The sequence below is a fragment of the Vipera ursinii genome (assembly GCF_947247035.1).
Source record: "Vipera ursinii genome assembly, chromosome: 5".
Lineage (NCBI taxonomy): Eukaryota > Metazoa > Chordata > Lepidosauria > Squamata > Viperidae > Vipera > Vipera ursinii.
This window is the reverse complement of record NC_139518.1, coordinates 62,428,730-62,447,369: the sequence shown is the minus strand read 5'-3', so window position 1 is coordinate 62,447,369 and position 18,640 is coordinate 62,428,730. Positions and strand designations below refer to the sequence as shown.

The 18,640-nt window shown below is 41.4% G+C and overlaps 1 protein-coding gene across 1 annotated transcript in view; it reads left to right on the top strand.

The window, feature by feature from the left end:
* The window catches only part of ADAM12 (ADAM metallopeptidase domain 12), a 306,835-nt gene that overhangs the window by 151,633 nt on the left and 136,562 nt on the right, over nt 1-18,640 (top strand). Inside the window, exon 4 of the mRNA XM_083364104.1 lies at nt 16,362-16,440. Coding sequence (XP_083220230.1) covers nt 16,362-16,440 — 79 coding nt within the window. The remainder of the gene's footprint in view (nt 1-16,361; nt 16,441-18,640) is intronic.

The following is an 18,640-nucleotide window of genomic DNA, read 5'->3' as shown; positions in this document are numbered from 1 at the left end:
CATAAAAGGGCCAAGTTTGAAGACCCCTGACTTAAAGCATATTGATAGCTCTGTCTTTTCGAGGGATCCCAAGTAAAAGATAATTACTACAGTATAGGCTGCTTCCAATCAAACTGAAACTCCTGACAACCCTGCTTTATCCACTTGAGGAATTCTTGGCTCTTCCATCAGGACTTTTTACTTTATCTCCTCTAGGAAGCAGAAAGAAATATAGCTACAGATCACCTAGTCCTCTTTCTTGGATATTGTTACATATAGTCCATTTCTTGCTCATTTCTCTTCCTTAATTTCACTGTTTTAAGCTGTGCTTATGGTAAGGGAAAACTAGACCCTTTGAGAAATGTCACCGTCAAAGCTGACACCAGATAGAGCATACAAAAACTCAAAGAATTGCAAGTTTAGAAGATATGGAGAGACCTGGCCCATAGAATTGCCAAGAGTCGAGACATGACTGAATGGATAACATCATTATCATTGAGAAACATGACAATTGGTTGCCCAATCTAGCAAAGTATTATATTTCTGATGTCATGATCTAAGTAAATAGTTCTGTAGCAGAATCTACATTCCTAATAATCCTGCAATTGGCTGCTAAAAGTGCCACATCATTTTCATCAGTTATGCTGCTATATGTGTCCGTGTGGGGAACTTTTCAGATAGGAAGAAGAAATTTCATCTATTTAGGTTACTTAGCATGGAGTAAATTGACTAGTTAATGTGGGAGAGGTGGAAGTTATATTGTTGTGGAGGAAAAAATTGGAAAAGGGAAATTTATCCCCTGGATCTGGCATGTAAATTTCCAGATGACCACAATACAACAATAAAAAAATTCTATATCACACTGCTACTATCATTTATGTTTTTGAATATCTCATACTAGGGTTATGGCACTTGCAGTAAAAAAAGATGGGTATAATCAGTGATGGGATTCAGCCAGTTCACACCAGTTCGACAGAACCGGTAGCTAATTTTTTGTTGCCCAGGCCCAGAATGGACTTCCGGAAGCAGTATCCACATAGAGAACCAGTTGTTCACATATTTGAATCCCACCACTGGGTGTAATAGGATTTGCCTAACTGAGAATATGCAGCATAGAATATGTTAATAGAATTTGGGTTTGATCTTGATTATTTTAGCTTTTGAGCTACAGATATAAATGTATGCATAAATGCATTGATTGTATTTATTTTCCTGGAGCTAACAAATATAATTTTAGGGGGACTTTTTTTAGAATATCTATCTATCTATCTATATCTATACATATTTATTTATTTATTTTATTTATTCGGTTTATATACCGCCCTATTCCCAAAGGACTCAGGGCGGTTTATCTATTTATCTCATCTATTTATAATTTGTTTTACTTTGTAAAAAATGTTAGACCATAGAACAGTAAATCATTTAACATTTTTCCGTCTTTTCCTTTCTGCTGAAAAGTCCTTCATCTGGGATGTGACTAACTTTTATTATCACCTGGGCTGGGATAAAGGATTAATTCAAATACAATATTGCAGGCAGCTGTCAAAAATTTCATTCTTTTGGGGGTTAGGAAAAAAAAGCATTAAGTAGGAACACATTTTCAGTTGTTGCTCCTATTGTTTCATCTGGCAAGGTAGCCACTAGCTGCTATCCTGACAACTGTATTATGTAAAGATGCAGTAACTGAAGCAGGCTACATACGGTTGTAGGCTGATTACAGTATATTTATGACCTCATTCTTTTGCCAAGGTCAATTGTCTGTTCTGTTGAGCTCTTCCTTATTCTTTCTAGGGCTTTGCAATCTATGTTCTCAAGTATTGCTTATTGATGGTGTTATAGGGCTGTTCAGATGTGATGGCTCTTTATTAATGCTAGTTTGCCTTAGGCATTTCCCAGAAATGTTGAAACAAACTTTCCATTTTATTCCAGGAAAAAATATGAAATTACAAGGTTTGTATAACTGCTAGGAAAAAGAAGTGCTGGTGTCTTTCTTTGCATACCCTATATCCACCAGTGGAGTTAAATAATGACATACTTTTTTGCTAATTAGGCTAGGGCATTGCTATCCTTAAGGCCACTCATCTTGTGTGCTGAACTGAAGAAAACTCAATTTTTCTTTTAGGTTTTTGTGGAACATAATGTCTGTAGTAAAACGGGACCAAAAAAAGTCATATGACTGTTCAACCTTTTTCATGCTTATATTGCCTGTGCGAGTAGTAATTATATAACAAGCATCCATTTAGCATTATTTTTCAGCCAGATATTAGCCTTCAACATTATACACACACACATACACACACACACATGACGTATCTATTTAGCACATTAATTAGTAAAAGAACATGTTTATTCTGTTTTATCTGTTTTGGTTTTATAATGTAATAACTAATTAGATTATCTGTACTGCTGTTTTCATTTGTGCATAGTGTTTTAAGAGTTTTTTGTTTGCAATTGTAATTTTTTAAAAATTGAGTAGTTTTTAAGCTTTTGGATAGCTCTAATTCAAGAGCCCTGCTCTCTGTATATATCCATGAGTGCCAAAACCTGCCACCTAGTATCTGAACCAGCTGATCCAGAGACTTGATATGGAAAATAGCTCAGTCCACAGCTGGCACCACCTGCTGAAAATATCACATCGATCTTCTCAGTCTGACAGATGGTTTTCAGGCAGCTCCCTAATAATATTCACGTTTGTCACAGAAACGTTTGTCTGTGATATGGAAGATGCAAAAAGTCAAAAGTGTTAGATGCTAGAAAAAATTGGACTGTTTCCATGTATCTTTACTTTAGCCATCTGAATGTTCTGTCATTTTATTTTTTTGCTATAGACAGAGCTCTATTTTTAAGGTGCCTTATGCAGTTTTCCTTTGCAAAAGACACAAGGACATAAGGAAAGTAGTTGTTTGATGTTCTCGCTAATAAAACATAACATTCTTGATTGTTTCTTTCCTTGTCTACTTTGCAAAGTTGTTTTAACTCCTGTTTCATAATGCTATTAAATGATATTTAAATGTTAAATGTTATCCACTGGAATGTTACAGAATAAAGATATTGAATGGACAAATATCCTACAGCATTTTAAACCATATTAAGTAATTAAACAGAGGGAATGAATATGAGATATTTAAAAAGTACACAGAAATTATCTGTGTCTGTTTTCAAGGTAGGTACTAGACATGCAAGTAGCAGCATGTTTAATAAGGGACCTGTTTATTCCTGTGAACCTATTTAATAACCAGCTAGCAGTTAAATAAAAAATAGCAATCTCCATTGTGAAAGTCGAGATAACTGAACTGCAGAAGACTTTGCACATTGTGATGGGATCAATAGGAAGAACGGTCAATGCATTTTAAAAGGAACAACTAGTATGTCTCATAGCCCCAAAATTTGCAAAAATGATATACTTTTATATTTCATATAGAGATTTATATAACATTTTCAGTGTAGATTGGCAATATATTGGAGGTGCTGTCAATCCAATTAACTTTGAAAGAGGTAATAAGAAATGGTAGGGAGATACTCTCCTCTTCAAAAATACCAAGCTGGTCAAATTAAGTACCAACTAATTAATAAGTATGAATTTATTGGTAAAAATTGCCTGAAAAATAAGACATCCTAAAACCAAATCCTTATCCACGTATATGCATACAAACTACTCTTGCATGCACACACATAATCATGCACTATTCAATCTGACACAAACCTGTGCATGCACGCACATATACAATCACTCTCATATAAGTTATCCATGCATACACACGCATACTTTGTCCTTCACAAAGAACAATTGGAATTCTAAATACAGCCAAAGAGGCAGTTTTTATTAAGTTCATGAGCTAAGTTGTCTTATGCCTAGGGAAGCATGCATAGACACAGACCTATCATCCAGCTTAAACCATATAAGGAGAGAGGAAACAGGAGAAGATTTCCTTGCAATATTGAACTGTTTTTTCCTTCTACTTGCAACAAGGAAATGAGTCAGCAGAAGCCTTTATGCAATGCTATAAAAAAACATGTACAAGCTCTTTCTGAAATAGTCACTCTGAATTTGGTGTCTCTTATACCTAATTATGTTTAAGTCTTAAAACTGGAAGTTTTAAACTTGCTGCTTTTTTCTCCTTCTATTATGTAATGGATGAATGGGGTGAGACGGCTCCTCAAATATAGGGGCCCTGTGCCAGATTAGTTGACAACAAATGGAAATCCCATTGAACTATTAATTATGTACATCTCTGCTTAGCTCAGGGGTCGGCAACCGGAAAAAGGCAAAGAGCCACTCAGAACCGGTTCCGTCACAAACACAAAAAAGTGGGAGCCGCAAAATGTGCGCGCGCGTGCATGCACGCACGCGCATGCGCAAAACAAGGCAAAACGTGCACCAGCCCTGCCCCCATCCACCTCCAGTATGGATGGCTCTGCCAAAAGAAAAGCAGCCGAAGCAAGCCTCCCATTGAGAGAATGGGGCGGCGGAGGCTTGCAAAACGGCGGATCCAGCCTCTGCCGGCGGCTTGCAAAACGGCGGATTGAGCCTCTGCCAGCAGACACGCTTGCAGAATGGCGGATCGAGCCACCGGCAGAGGCTCGATCCGCCGTTCTGCAAGCCTCCGCCGCCGGCAGAGGCTCGATCCGCCGTTCTGCAAGCCTCCGCCGCCGGCAGAGGCTCGATCCGCCGTTCTGCAAGCCTCCGCCACCGGCAGAGGCTCGATCCGCCATTCTGCAAGCCTCCGCTGCCGGCAGAGGCTGGATCCGCCGTTTTGCAAGCCTCCGCCGCCCCATTCTCTCAATGGGAGGCTTGCTTCGGCTGCTTTTCTTTTGGCAGAGCCATCCATACTGGAGTTGGATGGGGGCAGGGCTGTGCGCGCTTTCCCCCCCTCCCTCTCGTCGCCGGGGCTGTGCGCGCTTCCCCCCCTTCCCTCTCGTCGCCGGGGCTGTGCGCGCTTCCCCCCCTTCCCTCTCGTCGCCGGGGCTGTGCGCGCTTCCCCCCCTTCCCTCTCGTCGCCGGGGCTGTGCGCGCTTCCCCCCCTTCCCTCTCATCGCCGGGGCTGTGCGCGCTTCCCCCCCTTCCCTCTCGTCGCCGGGGCTGTGCGCGCTTCTCCCCCTTCCCTCTCGTCGCCGGGGCTGTGCACGCTTCCCCCCCTTCCCTCTCGTCGCCGGGGCTGTGCGCGCTTCCCCACCTTCCCTCTCGTCGCCGGGGCTGTGCGCGCTTCCCCCCCTTCCCTCTCGTCGCCGGGGCTGTGCGCGCTTCCCCACCTTCCCTCTCGTCGCCGGGGCTTGCAAAACGGCGGATCGAGCCTCTGCCGGCAGACACGCTTGCAGAACGGCGGATCGAGCCTCTGCCTTCTATTCAGCTCTGGGAAGTGAGGGGGAGGGAGGGGGAGTTTGGGGGGAGGGGGAGCTCCACGGTGCAAAAATAAAGCCCTGCCGCTTTTTGCGTTGCTTGCCCGACTGGCTGTCACGGGACCACACGGATCGCCTCGCTCCCACCGGCAGCTGATTCCTTCGAGTTTGGTCTCGAGCGATTTTGCATTTTCTCCAGTGCTGAAAGCCACTCGGGGAACTTGAGTTACCAGCTCCCCGATCGCTCCACCCTCATCTTCTCTTCGTTCCCGCTTCCCCTTCCGAAGGTTCCTCTCGCCGTCCGTGACTAAAGTCCCACTCCCACCCCCCGCGGCAGGTTGGATCCCCCCAACTATCTTGAGTACCTACAGCCCCGCGCTGCCCTCCCCCGGGCCACCGCAGCTGGAGAGGATGGCTCTGAAGTTAGATATTTCGCCCGTAAGTCGCAGAGGGACCCCGGGTGTTCATAATTGATCCATAAAAACCTAATACCGAATAAAAGTAGGATACATCAATAAAAAGATCCAATTTGATTTTCCCCCCCGCCACACACACACACACACACACACACACACGTTGGAGACCCTCCGGCGTGGCTTGGGCACCCAGAGGCTCCCGCTGCCCCCTTTTCTCCACCGGGCGAGAGAGGCAAAACGTGCACCAGCGGATCCAGCCTCTGCCGGCGGCTTGCAAAACGGCGGATCGAGCCTCTGCCGGCAGACACGCTTGGAGAATGGCGGATCGAGCCTCTGCTGGCGGCAGAGGCTGGATCCGCCGTTCTGCAAGCGTGTCTGCCGGCAGAGGCTGGATCCGCCGTTTTGCAAGCCGCCGGCAGAGGCTGGATCCGCCGTTTTGCAAGCCGCCGGCAGAGGCTGGATCCGCCGTTTTGCAAGCCCCGGCGACGAGAGGGAAGGTGGGGAAGCGCGCACAGCCCCGGCGACGAGGAGCCAACGGGGGGCGGGCGGGTGAAGCGCGGCTTTTGCTCAGTGGGGCTCTCAGCCCCGGCGACGAGGAGCCAAAGCGGGAGGCGGGCGGGCGGGCGAAGCGCGGCTTTCGCTCGGCGGGGCTCTCAGCCCCGGCGACGAGGAGCCAACGGGGGGCGGGTGGGCGAAGCGCAGCTTTCGCTCGGTGGGGCTCTCAGCCCCGGCGACGAGGAGCCAACAGGGGAGGCGGGCGGGCGAAGCGCGGCTTTTGCTCGGCGGGGCTCTCAGCCCCGGCGACGAGGAGCCAACGGGGGAGGCGGGCGGGCGGGCGAAGTGCGGCTTTCGCTCGGCGGGGCTCTCAGCCCCGGCGACGAGGAGCCAACGGGGGGCGGGCGGGCGAAACGCGGCTTTCGCTTGGCGGGGCTCTCAGCCCCGGCGACGAGGAGCCAACGGGGAGGGGGCGGGCGCCTTTCGCTCGGCGGGGCTGGCAGGCGCCTTTCGCTTGCCGGGGCTCTCAGCCCCGGTGACGAGGAGCCAACGGGGGAGGCGGGCGGGCGGGCGAAGCGCGGCTTTCGCTCGGCGGGGCTCTCAGCCCCGGCGACGAGGAGCCAACGGGGGGCGGGTGGGCGAAGCGCGGCTTTCGCTTGGTGGGGCTCTCAGCCCCGGCGACGAGGAGCCAACGGGGGGGCGGGCAGGCGAAGCGTGCCTTCTTGCTCGTCGGGGCTGCTAGCCCCGGCGACGAGAGAGAACGGGGGGGGGGAAGAAGCAGATCTACTTACGTTTTACTTCTTCCTCTCTTCCTCCACTCTGCCAGTAAAAAAACAAAGGTTTGTGGGCGGTCCCACAAACCAACCAATCAATTTAAACTTTTCAAGTTTTTTTGTGAGAAGTTTAAATTGATTAAGTTTTTTTAGTACCATTTTTTTTTTCAAGAGGGAGGAGGCCTGGGAGCCGCATGGGCCGGCTCAAAGAGCCGCATGCGGCTCCGGAGCCGCGGGTTGCCGACCTGTGGCTTAGCTTCTAGAGATCAAACAAGTAGATATCATGGTCTTCCAGGTAATAATATCTGCTGAGCAAACTAGCCAACAACATTTTAGACCAACCGACCCTGCCTGTCTGGTAACTTTATTCTTCAATGTGTTGTGAAGTTATTTTGGTTAATTCAATGAAACAAGGATCAGTTAGCCATCAATCAGCATGTTTTGCAAATACATCAACAGTACTGAGATAGAAGTATGAATGGTGTAATTCAGTACAAATAACGTCCTATGTGTGTATTACAGATTTGACTTTTTATCTTTTTTGACGCTGGACCAGAATGCAAACTTGAAGCTATGCAAAAGATGATGGTTGGGTTTGTTTGACGGGGTTTTGGCAACTTAAAGCAGTTTGAAACACATTTGAGAAAGCTGTGCTCTCATTTTGTATATCAAAAGGGTTTGAAACCAAAAGCTAAGGTGCTAGTGGGGGCATTCTTTCTCAATCATAGTGACAATTCATACTGCGGATCCTGAAGTGTGATGGATTAGGGCTGTTTAAATCCATGTCTTTTCTCAGTAACATTGATTCAATTACGTTAAGAAGATTGCCCTCTAAATTGGTTTGCTTTTCTGTGTTTATCTCCTTTAAGGGGGAGAAAGTAAAAAAAAAAATGTAAATCAACTCAGTAAGCTATGTCTGCTTTGAAAAGGAGACAAATTATTTGTATGTGCTGAATATGGTTTTGATAGTTAAGTATGAGTAATATATTTCAACCTCTAAATGCATACACCTTTTCTTCTTGTTTCTTGTTAAAATCCTTTTAAACAAGAACCTACGTATGATTTGTAATCACCCGATAGCAACACTGCTTATACCACAAGGCAGGGTTTTTTTAAAAGCATTAGGCATTTTTAAATGGGAGATTGCTTTTGATAAAAAGGGAAAGAAAGGAAAAAAAGAAAGAAAGAAAGAAAAAGAAAGAAAGAGAAAGAAAGCTTGTAAGCCACTCTGAGTCTTCGGAGAAGGGCGGGATATAAATGGAATTTAAAAGAAAGAAAGAAAGAAAGAAAGAAAGAAAGAAAGAAAGAAAGAAAGAAAGAAAGAAAGAAAGAAAGAAAGAAAGAAAGAAAATACATTATATAGTACCCAAGTTTTGATTTAATTGTCAAAACAATATCAAAAACCATAGACCAAGCTTGTAAAATACATCTTAATTAGGGGGCAACCCCCCACAAAAAAAGGTGAAGAAAGAAAACAAAAAAGTGTTTTTATTTTTGCAACTCTGTTTCTTAAAAAAAACACCTCCTTCATAAATTCAGTCAAAGCCTAAAAATAAATAAGAATTCAAGCATCCAATTATTGCATTTGATATGCTGCTTTCCTAATGCCACGGTTAATGGTGATACTGCCTGAATTTTTAAGATTTAATTTTGACGTTCATGTCAGAAAGTCAAGCATGTGTAGTGATTGTGTCATTGTGGGAAGGCCCAATAAAATTACACAAAGTATTTTAAAAAGAATTTTGTTAAGGATGCAATTTAGATAAGAAATCAAGCAAAGCAGGGTTGATTAAAAAAATCAAACAAGACTGATGCTTTGAATTATTAGTTAAGAGAGATCTGTAGTAAAAAAAGGAAGGAATGTATAGATGTGCAACCATTTAAAATGAGAAATAATTTTTTCCCCAAATAATATCATGTCTTGAGGGAAAAGTTATTAAAAAATTTTTCTTACGGTATATTTTAGTTGCTTATTTTCTCTTAACACTTTATGTTGCTGATCGAGCCATGTCCTCCAGTGCATTCAGTGTGCTTATTTGCAAAATAGCTTCTTCAATACACAGAAGCAGATTTCATTAGTAAGAGTTTAATTTATTGGGAGTTTCTCATATGCAGAGTTGCTTTAGCAGTGCTTTAACATTAGGCATTGATGAGGAGGGCATCATTTCTAGTCTTTGTTCATCCTCACTTTTTTTCTGAACTTGTTCTAATTTATCTGAATATTTCTTAGAGTATGGTGTCCAGCATTAACACAATACATGACCTGGACTTTACTAACTCAGTTTAAGGTATCAGTAAAGTCTTTATTATAGCCAAAGACCAGCTTAAAGAAGGCAGGGTAGAGTCAATTAAAAAGCATAGAACATACATCAGAGTAAAAGGTTATAGGCTATAAAACAGAAAGTGTATATATAAAACTGTGAAATAAATCTAAAAGGAGGGTTTGGAGAATGTAACAGAGCATAAAGATTAGCATGTGGCAGACTAAATCTATCACAGCTGAGAGCTCTCTAGCATGACAAACTAGATGCTCATTAAAACTAGTTTATGGCACAGGATTTTAAGCGCTGCTGTGCAGAACCTGGCAACATGGTTAGTATCTGAACCCAGGAGGGACGTGTAGAATTGTCCTTTGGGCTCTAGGTATTTATGCAGTAATGGTGCAATGAGGCTAGTTCAATTGTCTAGCCACCAGAGAAGCATGTGCTCTGTTTTTATGTGCAGAATCATAGCGGCCTTGTCTCTCCAGATAGGACAGCTGAGGGAGAGCACATCATCATACCAAAGAAAAGGCCTTCCAGTGAATAGGTACTTTGAGATTAGTTATGTCACAGGGGAAGCAGAATAGTTACAGATTTGTTAACAATAAAGTTTGGGAACCTGGTTTAGATCCCATTGGTGCTCTGTGTCTGCTACTTGCTGTTTAATGCATGCTTTGGCCTGATCATTTGGTGAGTGGAGAGAATCCCAAGGATGAGATTTTAACTGTCACTGCCATTTTCCATGTGGACTGAAAGTCATCCCTCAAATTAATGGGGCAAGGCGGAGAGGAACAGCCTGAGTCAGTAGTTGAGTACAGTCACACACATTCTGGCCTCCTCCTCCTCCCTTTTTTCAGCCCAACTGTGAGGTGAGTTGGGCTGAGAGAGAATGACTGGTCCAAAGTCACCCAGCTGACTTATTGGCTTGGCTCCAAATAATTTGACTGTTCCTGGTATATAGTGATACATGGCATAAACTAGAATTATTACCTTTGTAATATAGAAAGTTTATTTTACTGTTGCTGACATTCAGTTTTATAAATTCAGTTTTAATCTACATTGAACTTTGACTATATATGTAATAGTTAGCTGTTAGACTATTAATGAATAGATGGGAAACAACAGGCTTCAGTTGAACCTTGGCAAGACTGAGTGACTTGGGGTTTTGGGGCCCTCTTTTCCTAGGACTTAACCATCTCTAATGCTGGATGGGGTTGGACTATCCCAAAAAGATCCTGTGCACCATCTGAGGATCCTCCTCGATGTATGACTTATGACTGCTGATCAATGAGCAGGCGGCACTGGGGCCAAGAAGGCTGTTTCATAAAAATAATAAAAAATATCATTATTTTTATGTTTGGTTTTTTGTTTATTTTTTTCTCTTGTATTAATTAAAAAGGAATAACATTTTTTAAAAAGGAAGATCTTTTCACATCTTTGTATTTTCACCAGTTGCACCCATTCCTATGATTTTACAATTGTTTCATAAAATCAGTGAGGGCTTTCGCTTAGTTATTTTGGCAGTTTTGAATGGAGGTTCCTCTAGGGATGGGGGTGGGCGAAGGAGTTTGTGAGCTGTATATATCTCTGGGTCTCAGGTCACTTACCTATGAACTAGGTAAGTGACCTGAGACTCAGAGGTGTATACAGCATATATTAGCTAATAAACTAATGACAATCCTTGTACTCTGAATAATTTGAACTTCTAAATTCTAAATTCCTAATTTTTATGAGGAATTCCATCATGTCACACCATAGGACTCTCATGTAAAATTTCCAGAATATAGACAATCATAGCCAGGTTCTCACAGTCAAGAAAGGGCTGAATATTTTGGAAAAAAAAACATTGAGTACTCTAGGCCAGGGCTTTTCAACCAGTGGTATAGGTACCACCTGTGGTACATTGGCACCTGGCAGGTGGTACACGACCACCGTAGAAAAGTGGTAGTGGGGGAGGGGAATGAGCTGAACCAGTGGCAATGCACAAGCCTGGGCAAGAAATGGCTGGAGCTGCAGGGCTGTCAGGGCTCAGTGGAAGCACCAGGATCAGCGCCAGGCTCCAGCTGGAGCTCGGCACTGATCCCGGCACTTCTGCTGAGCCCAGAAGAAGCAACGATCAGCTGGAATGTTGCAGCACCTCCAGGGTCTTGTGATTTACATTCAGATGCTTGGCAACTGATTCATATTGATGATGGTCACAGTGTCTCAGTATCATGTGAAGTGACCAAAACCTGCTGCAACCACCCAGCAGATGGGGGGAATAGAAACCAAACACCCCCCCAACCCCACCCCTGCTGCCAATCCTCAACAGAAATGCCTCACAACAATGAAAACCTTGGAAAGGAGGAAGAGTGCCGCCGGGCAGGCAGGCAGGTGTCTTGCTCGGCTGTGGCTTGGGGGGCACTTTTTTCAGTGCCATTGTAACTTCAGTCACTAAACGAACTGTTGTAAGTCAAGGACTACCTATACTTGATCATTTTTTTCCTTTTTTTTTGGTCATCAAGTTTTTGACATCTTGCTAGGCGACTGGGGGTACTCAGATTTTGCCATATCCTAAAAGTGATACAATGGGTGAAAAGGTTGAAAAGCCCTGCTCTAGGCTACTATGGTCAGTTTGTTCTGTGGTGGTAGTGTTAGATCAAAAAGTTGCTCCAGATTATACATCCTTTCTACAAAGGTTGAATACTATTTGCATAGGGGGAATATTGGAACCATTTGTCTTAATAGACTCTAGCTTCAGTTATTGGCCCAGTTCAACTTCAGTACTAAATCCAGAGCTTCAGCTTTTCTATAGCCTCACTTGATTCTGATAACAGTTAAAAGAGAATTAGAAATCCTCCTTGTATGCTTGATACTTAATTCCAAATGTTTGTATGACTTTTTCTAGCAGAATTATATAGATATTATAAGGGATGGAGGGAGGAAGCAACATCAAAGTAATTTAAGAATCAAGAGATCCATAGAGGTTTTCCAATCCAACCTTTTGCAACTGAACTTCTAAGGAACGGCAAATTGAATCTGCAGGGTGAAGCTGTAGTGCCCCAACCCAGCAAACAGATTAGTTAAGATTCCATGACCACTGATACCAAAATCTGCTAAAAGATACAGATAAATAATCAGGGTTTTCATTTTGCCTTCTCTTTCACAACTGAGGTCCAAAAGGATTATCCAAAAGATTTCACATTCAATTCCTTAGTCTAGGCCTGATTTAATCAGTTCTAAATATTTTCACTAGGAACAATTATATCACTGCTTGGCAAAAAAAATGAGATATCTGAGAATTGGCCAATAGTTTATGCAGTTTTTATTTCAGTGAGATGGAATGCTGTCACAGTTATTGCTTCAAACAAGCCTTGTCCTTTCCTCTTTTAATATGCCACTAATAAAGTCTTGGAGCTGTCCAATCAATACCCAGCAAAGGGAGCATACAAATGATTTAGCATAGTTCTGTAAGTATTTTATCTCTCTTATAGCAGAAATAATCAAAATAAAACCAGATCACTGGGCACTCCATGGAAACTGTAAAATATTAATGTCTAGACTGAAGGATATATAATGTATTTTACTGCAGAAATACTTAACCAACTTGTCACATCAAACTTTTGAGTGTTTCAAAATATTTCTCACATAATTTAGATGTAATAACTTTTTCACTGTTGAAACATTATTTTGATTGGCTTCATGAGGATGCAATAAAGGAATCCTAGTTGAGTCTTTTTCCTATTTTTGCAATGGCAGGCTAATCAGTATATATTTTTTATTTATGTCCCATGTTTTCTTTAAGAGTGATTTGAATTCAGAATTATACTTTGGGATAGTTGTTCTCTTGAATCTACCTGCTAGCCAGTCATGCAAGAGTTATTATTATTGTTATTAGATTTTTATCCTGTCTATGTGTTTAATAAACTTAAGGTGGCTGACATATCTAATATGCCAGCCTCCTATTTCCCCCAGAAAAACAATTTTCCCTGTCAGTTTTCAAGCCTAGGGGAGGTCTAGAACTCAGATTTTCCTGCTTTCTATGCCAGTACCTTTGCTACTACACCCCCTCCCCCAACACACACAAAAACACATAGAAATAAATATTATCCGAATCCTAGTGTTCAGATAAGTTCTTTGGGGAATTAGAAAATAAGAGATATTCCAATTATTTTCTTGGAAGAATTAATAGGTAGTTCTAAAGTGGAAGTAATTACTTCATACAAAATAAATTTTAAAAACTTAAGCTGCCGGTCGCTTTCCGGAATAATCATGGTAGAAACAGCAAAGCCTCCAGCTTGCAAGTGTTGTCAGTAACTTGGTTAAAGGTTGCCAAAAGTCAGAAAGAAAAAAAAAACAATGGTAGAAATGATTTTAGCCAATTCCAGAGATCCTGCCATAAAAAGTGGGGAGGAGGGGAGAGAGAAGTTTGAAATAAATAGGGATTATTTTAGCATTAAATACATGCTAAAAATTAAAAATCCATGACATTATCAGGATTGCACCAACAGCTCTGAGAGTCATTTTCCTGGTTTGCTCATACCCATGACTGTTCATAAGCCAAATTATCCAGATGCTTGCTATTGGGATATATTTCCCAAGGACTAAATACTAAAAATTTTCTTGGTGCCCCTTGAGGGAAACATTAGCATGAGTTGAATGATCTGGTTGGATAAATGGATACTTTATTCAAAGAAACCATGACATAGTAATCTACAGACATAGTGAATCTTTCTAATCTAATCTCTTCCAGAACATTCTGTTTGCAATACATTTAGATCTAAATCTCAAAAACTAAGACCAAAGATCAAGACTCTTTTTTTATGCATAAAAAGCCAATTAATAAAAAAAGTATCTGATCATTGGACATAAGTATCTAGGACTATTTCCTCTTGAGTCATTCCCTGTTCTTTTCTTTCTCCAGAACCATATGGTAAATCAGGGAACAGGCTATAAAGAGTACTTGGAAGGTGACATGTTGGCAGAACTTTTTTTTTTTTAATCCCATTTATATCCCGCCCTTCTCCGAAGACTCAGGGCGGCTTACAATCTAAGCACAAATTAATGTGCTTAGCAATAGCCTTCATTCTATGTATATGCCTGCTTATTAGGGCTTTCAGCCCCCCCCCACCAAGCGGCATTATTACAAAGTCAGCTTATTGCCCCCAACAATCTGGGTCCTCATTTTACCTACCTCAGAAGGATGGAAGGCTGAGTCAACCTTGAGCCTGGTGGGATGTGAACCTGCACTAATTGCAGGCAGCTGGTGTTACTTAAGGAGGCATTAGCCCACTGCTCCACCAAGGCTCTTTTCATCTCAACCAGTGCTTTTTTTGTAAAAGAAAAAGGTGCCGGAACTCACACATGTCATACAACCCACCTTGCCTACCCTACAAGGTTCCATCCAAAAAAGGTGCCGGAACTCCGTTCTGAGCATTCTATGACAAAAAAAAGCTCTGATCTCAACATTCCATGTAAGATTAGGTTTGGGAAGGAGTTTCATTCATTAACAAAGAAATTCACAGGGCATTCTAGACTTCACTATTAGCATTGTCGTGGAAAAAACCCAATGGAAAAGACAAGAGACAGTAACACAAACTAATAATTCTTACTTTAGAATTCAGAGGTTTATTTTTCTAATGATTTGGAACATAATTTGCATAATAACACATCATCATGTACATTAATAACCCATTGCAATGAGGACCATATGCTTATAGCAAATTCCAATAGGACAGCTATAGGCCAATGGCAAATCAATCAGGTCCAGTCCCAACCTTTTATACCCTTTCTTGTTCTAAGACTGTAGTCAGACAGTCCGCTGACTTTTGCTGACTTCTGATGACTTCTGATGACTTTTGCTGACCTCTTACTGAAGCCCTGCTGACCTACTTTCCACATATACTTTCTGCTGAACATACCGGTAACTTTCCACATATACCCATGTACATTGGAACCCACATTCACCAGCTACTTTCAGTTCCCTGTTTCTCTCACAATTATAATACTGATGTTCCAAATATACATAGACCTATCTACTTCACAATTTCATATTGCACAAAGCTCAGCAGATTACAAATAGTACATTCGTATTGTGAAATAATATAAAGTTCAAGTCAAAGATTTGTTTTAAATCACTACTGTGGGGCCTATCTCAGGTTTGCTCCAGCCTCATATTGTTATATGAGGAGGGGACTATATTTTCATCTTCCACAGCATCATAAAAGCTATTAAGAATGAACAAAACACATTAGAAAGAGATGGGTTAATAACATTTTCACCTCATAGCATTATTCTTGAATGGTACAAATGTTATAAATTCACTAAGGCTTCAGTCTCCAATATTATAACCAAATCTTACTTTAGTGATTCTTTAAGAAAGTACTATATATGTGCTATAAAATCCATACATCATCTTCCAGCAGAATTTTTTAAAATATGAAGGATAGATTATTAAGAGAGCCAGTTTGGTGTAGTGGTTAAGGCATCACACTAGAAACCAGGACACTGTGAGTTCCAGTTCCGCCTTAGGTACAAAGCCAGCTGGAGGATATTAGGCCGCTCACTTTCTCTCAACTCTAGGAAGAAAACAATGGCAAACCACTTCGTAAAACTTTGCCAATAAAATTTCACAGACTTGCCCAATTAGGAATTGCACATAATTGAACAGAAGAAAAAAAAAGACAGAGTGTAAAATGTCTCTTGTAAGCCCGTTGAGACAATTCCAGATAATTTATAATTGAACTAATTTTACATACTGTATAATCAACTTTTTTCTGTAACAGTTCAAAGCAATTGATTTGAAGTATCTGATTATGGGAAGATAAAGTATGAAGGAAATTTACTGCTTTTAAAAAGATCTGCATTTGGAATTAGCATAAATTATTGTATCAAAAGTATTGTTTTATATTTGCTTGAACACTTGTTAATATTCAGGAAGAAAGACTGACTGTGGAAATGTCCTTTTCTTTGTTTGCAGACATTGTCCAAAATGTTATATCTATTGTGTTCCGGAATTGAACTTCCTCTTATTTCCACTTATTTTTGAAAAGAGTAAATTAAATCAAAATTATTTGGTGCAGAAATGTTATCTTAAGATTTCCTTTTAATTTTTCCCCCAGTGGTCTCTTTGCCGGCAACATCACAGAAATGCATTATTTGGAAGATGGTACTAGCACTATTGCCATGCGTAATTACACGGTAAGATTTGTGATTTCTTGTGGTTGGAAGTCAATGTATCATATTTCATAAATAAAGGGAAAGAAATGGGAACCGTGAAAATAAAGTGGGTAGCCTATATTTGGTTTTAGATCTTGATTGCTGTAGTTTATTCACCCTTTTGTTCAACATGCACATCTGTGGAAGGAAGTGCTCCAATGGAACCTTGATACCCGGGCTTTAAATTGCTATAAGATTTGTGCACTTACCGGTAATGATCTTTGAAAATGTGCCTGTTAGAGGTTTCAAACAAGTTGAAAGCATCTACTGTTGCAAATATGTAGAATGAGAGCCAGATTTTGAGATATGGAGGCTCTCAAAAAAAAAGATTATAAAGAATTCTTGGATTTCTTCAGTACAGAAACTAGAAAGCACGTTGTATTTCTTTTTCATTTTCATAGGATCAGACCCTGGAAATATATTATAGATGAGGCTATGGAAGAAGCTTTGCCTGATATTTATTAAAATCTTAAGAAATATCTTCACAAAGCATTCACATCTTTTCAATAAAAATATAAAACTGTAACGACATGTTATTGTTTCTAGCTGTAAATAAAGTTTCTTAATTAAAAGAGTACAGTGGATAAACTTAATTATTATACAGTATTTGTCTTTTGATTAATTCAAGCTGAACTGACATTACAACATTAAAATTATATATTTGAGAGAGCTGTTGTACTCAGTGCTTTTCATAATAACCATGTAGAACACATGAAGTTACAGAATGACTTTTGTCTCATATTGGGTCTGTCGATATAACAATTTTGGAATGTGTAACTAAACGGAATATTATAATCAATGGTTTCACTAAAGGTTCTTTCAGAGATTTCCCTGCAATTTGCTCTAAATTTTATGGTAAAACAATAAACAACATTCTATGAATGTAACTTGACAAAATCATGGGGAATACACTATTGCAGGGGTTTTCAAACATGACCCTTTTATGACTTGTGGACCTCAATGCTGGTTGAGGAATTCTGGGAGTTGAAGTCCACAAGTCATAAAAGGGCCAAGTTTGAAGACCCCTGCACTATTGTTTCTCAGTATTGGGGGGAGGGTGGAATACAAACTTCATTTTTCCAACACTTTTTTTCTCAGAATGAACATGCAGCTGGCAAAAGGAAGCTGCCCCAGACATAATTCAAAATAAATTTTGAGCTGCATTCCCCAGCAATTGGTATTCACCCATAATATATAATTAATGGGATTAAAAGACTTTCTTCCATGAATTAACACTCAGCTTCTGAGTGAAATTTAAAGTGATATCTGTCGCCTTTAATTTCCTTCCTGATTCAGTTTCTGGATATCTATGAGATCTTCTCTCAAAAACATCTGCTTGCAGAGAGGACTTACTAGCTACCTCTTCACTTAAGAAAGGGCACACTTGGATTGGAAAGAAAAACTAAAGACATTGATATGGGATGGTGCTCTGCAATATATTAGTTCAATATTACTTTAACCACTGGTTACCATGAAGCCCACAAAATCTCAGGGTGGCCATGATGGAACATAAAAGTTTTGAAACATATCCTGGTATAAGGTTGGGAGTAAGTAAAGGTACAGGTTCCTCTGCACATGCTTGCTAGTTGTTTCCAACTCTAGGGGCCGGTGCTCATCGTTTCAAAGCCGAAGAGCCAGCGCTTGTCTGAGGACGTCTCCGTGGTCATGTGGCCGGCATGACTAGACACCAAAGGCGCATGGAACCCTGTTACCTTCCCACCGTAGTGGTCCCTATTTTTCTACTTGCATTTTTACGTGCTTTCAAACTGCTAGGTTGGCAGAAGCTGGGACGAGTAACAGGCGCTCACTCTGTTACGCGGCACTCGGGAGTCTACCCGCCAAACTGCCGACCATCTGATCGACAAGCTCAGCGTCCTAACCCACTGAGCCACTGCGTCCCTTAGGTTGGGAGTAGATGAAGGCTAATAAGCAAAGACTGAATCCTGTCAAGGGGGAGATTTTGTGAGTAGGGGGCTTCTGGATTGGGGAATTAGTAGTTTATCTGTTCTAAAATGGGAAAGCATTCTCACAGAAAGAACTAGAACAGAGTTTCAGAGTGATTCTACGTGAGGCTGTCACATGAGGCTCAAATAACCTCTTTGCCTGGGATTAAATATTGCCAAGTTCTGCTAGAAACAAACAGTGCCAATTTTAGGATTGCAGTATCCCAGCTTAAGCACAA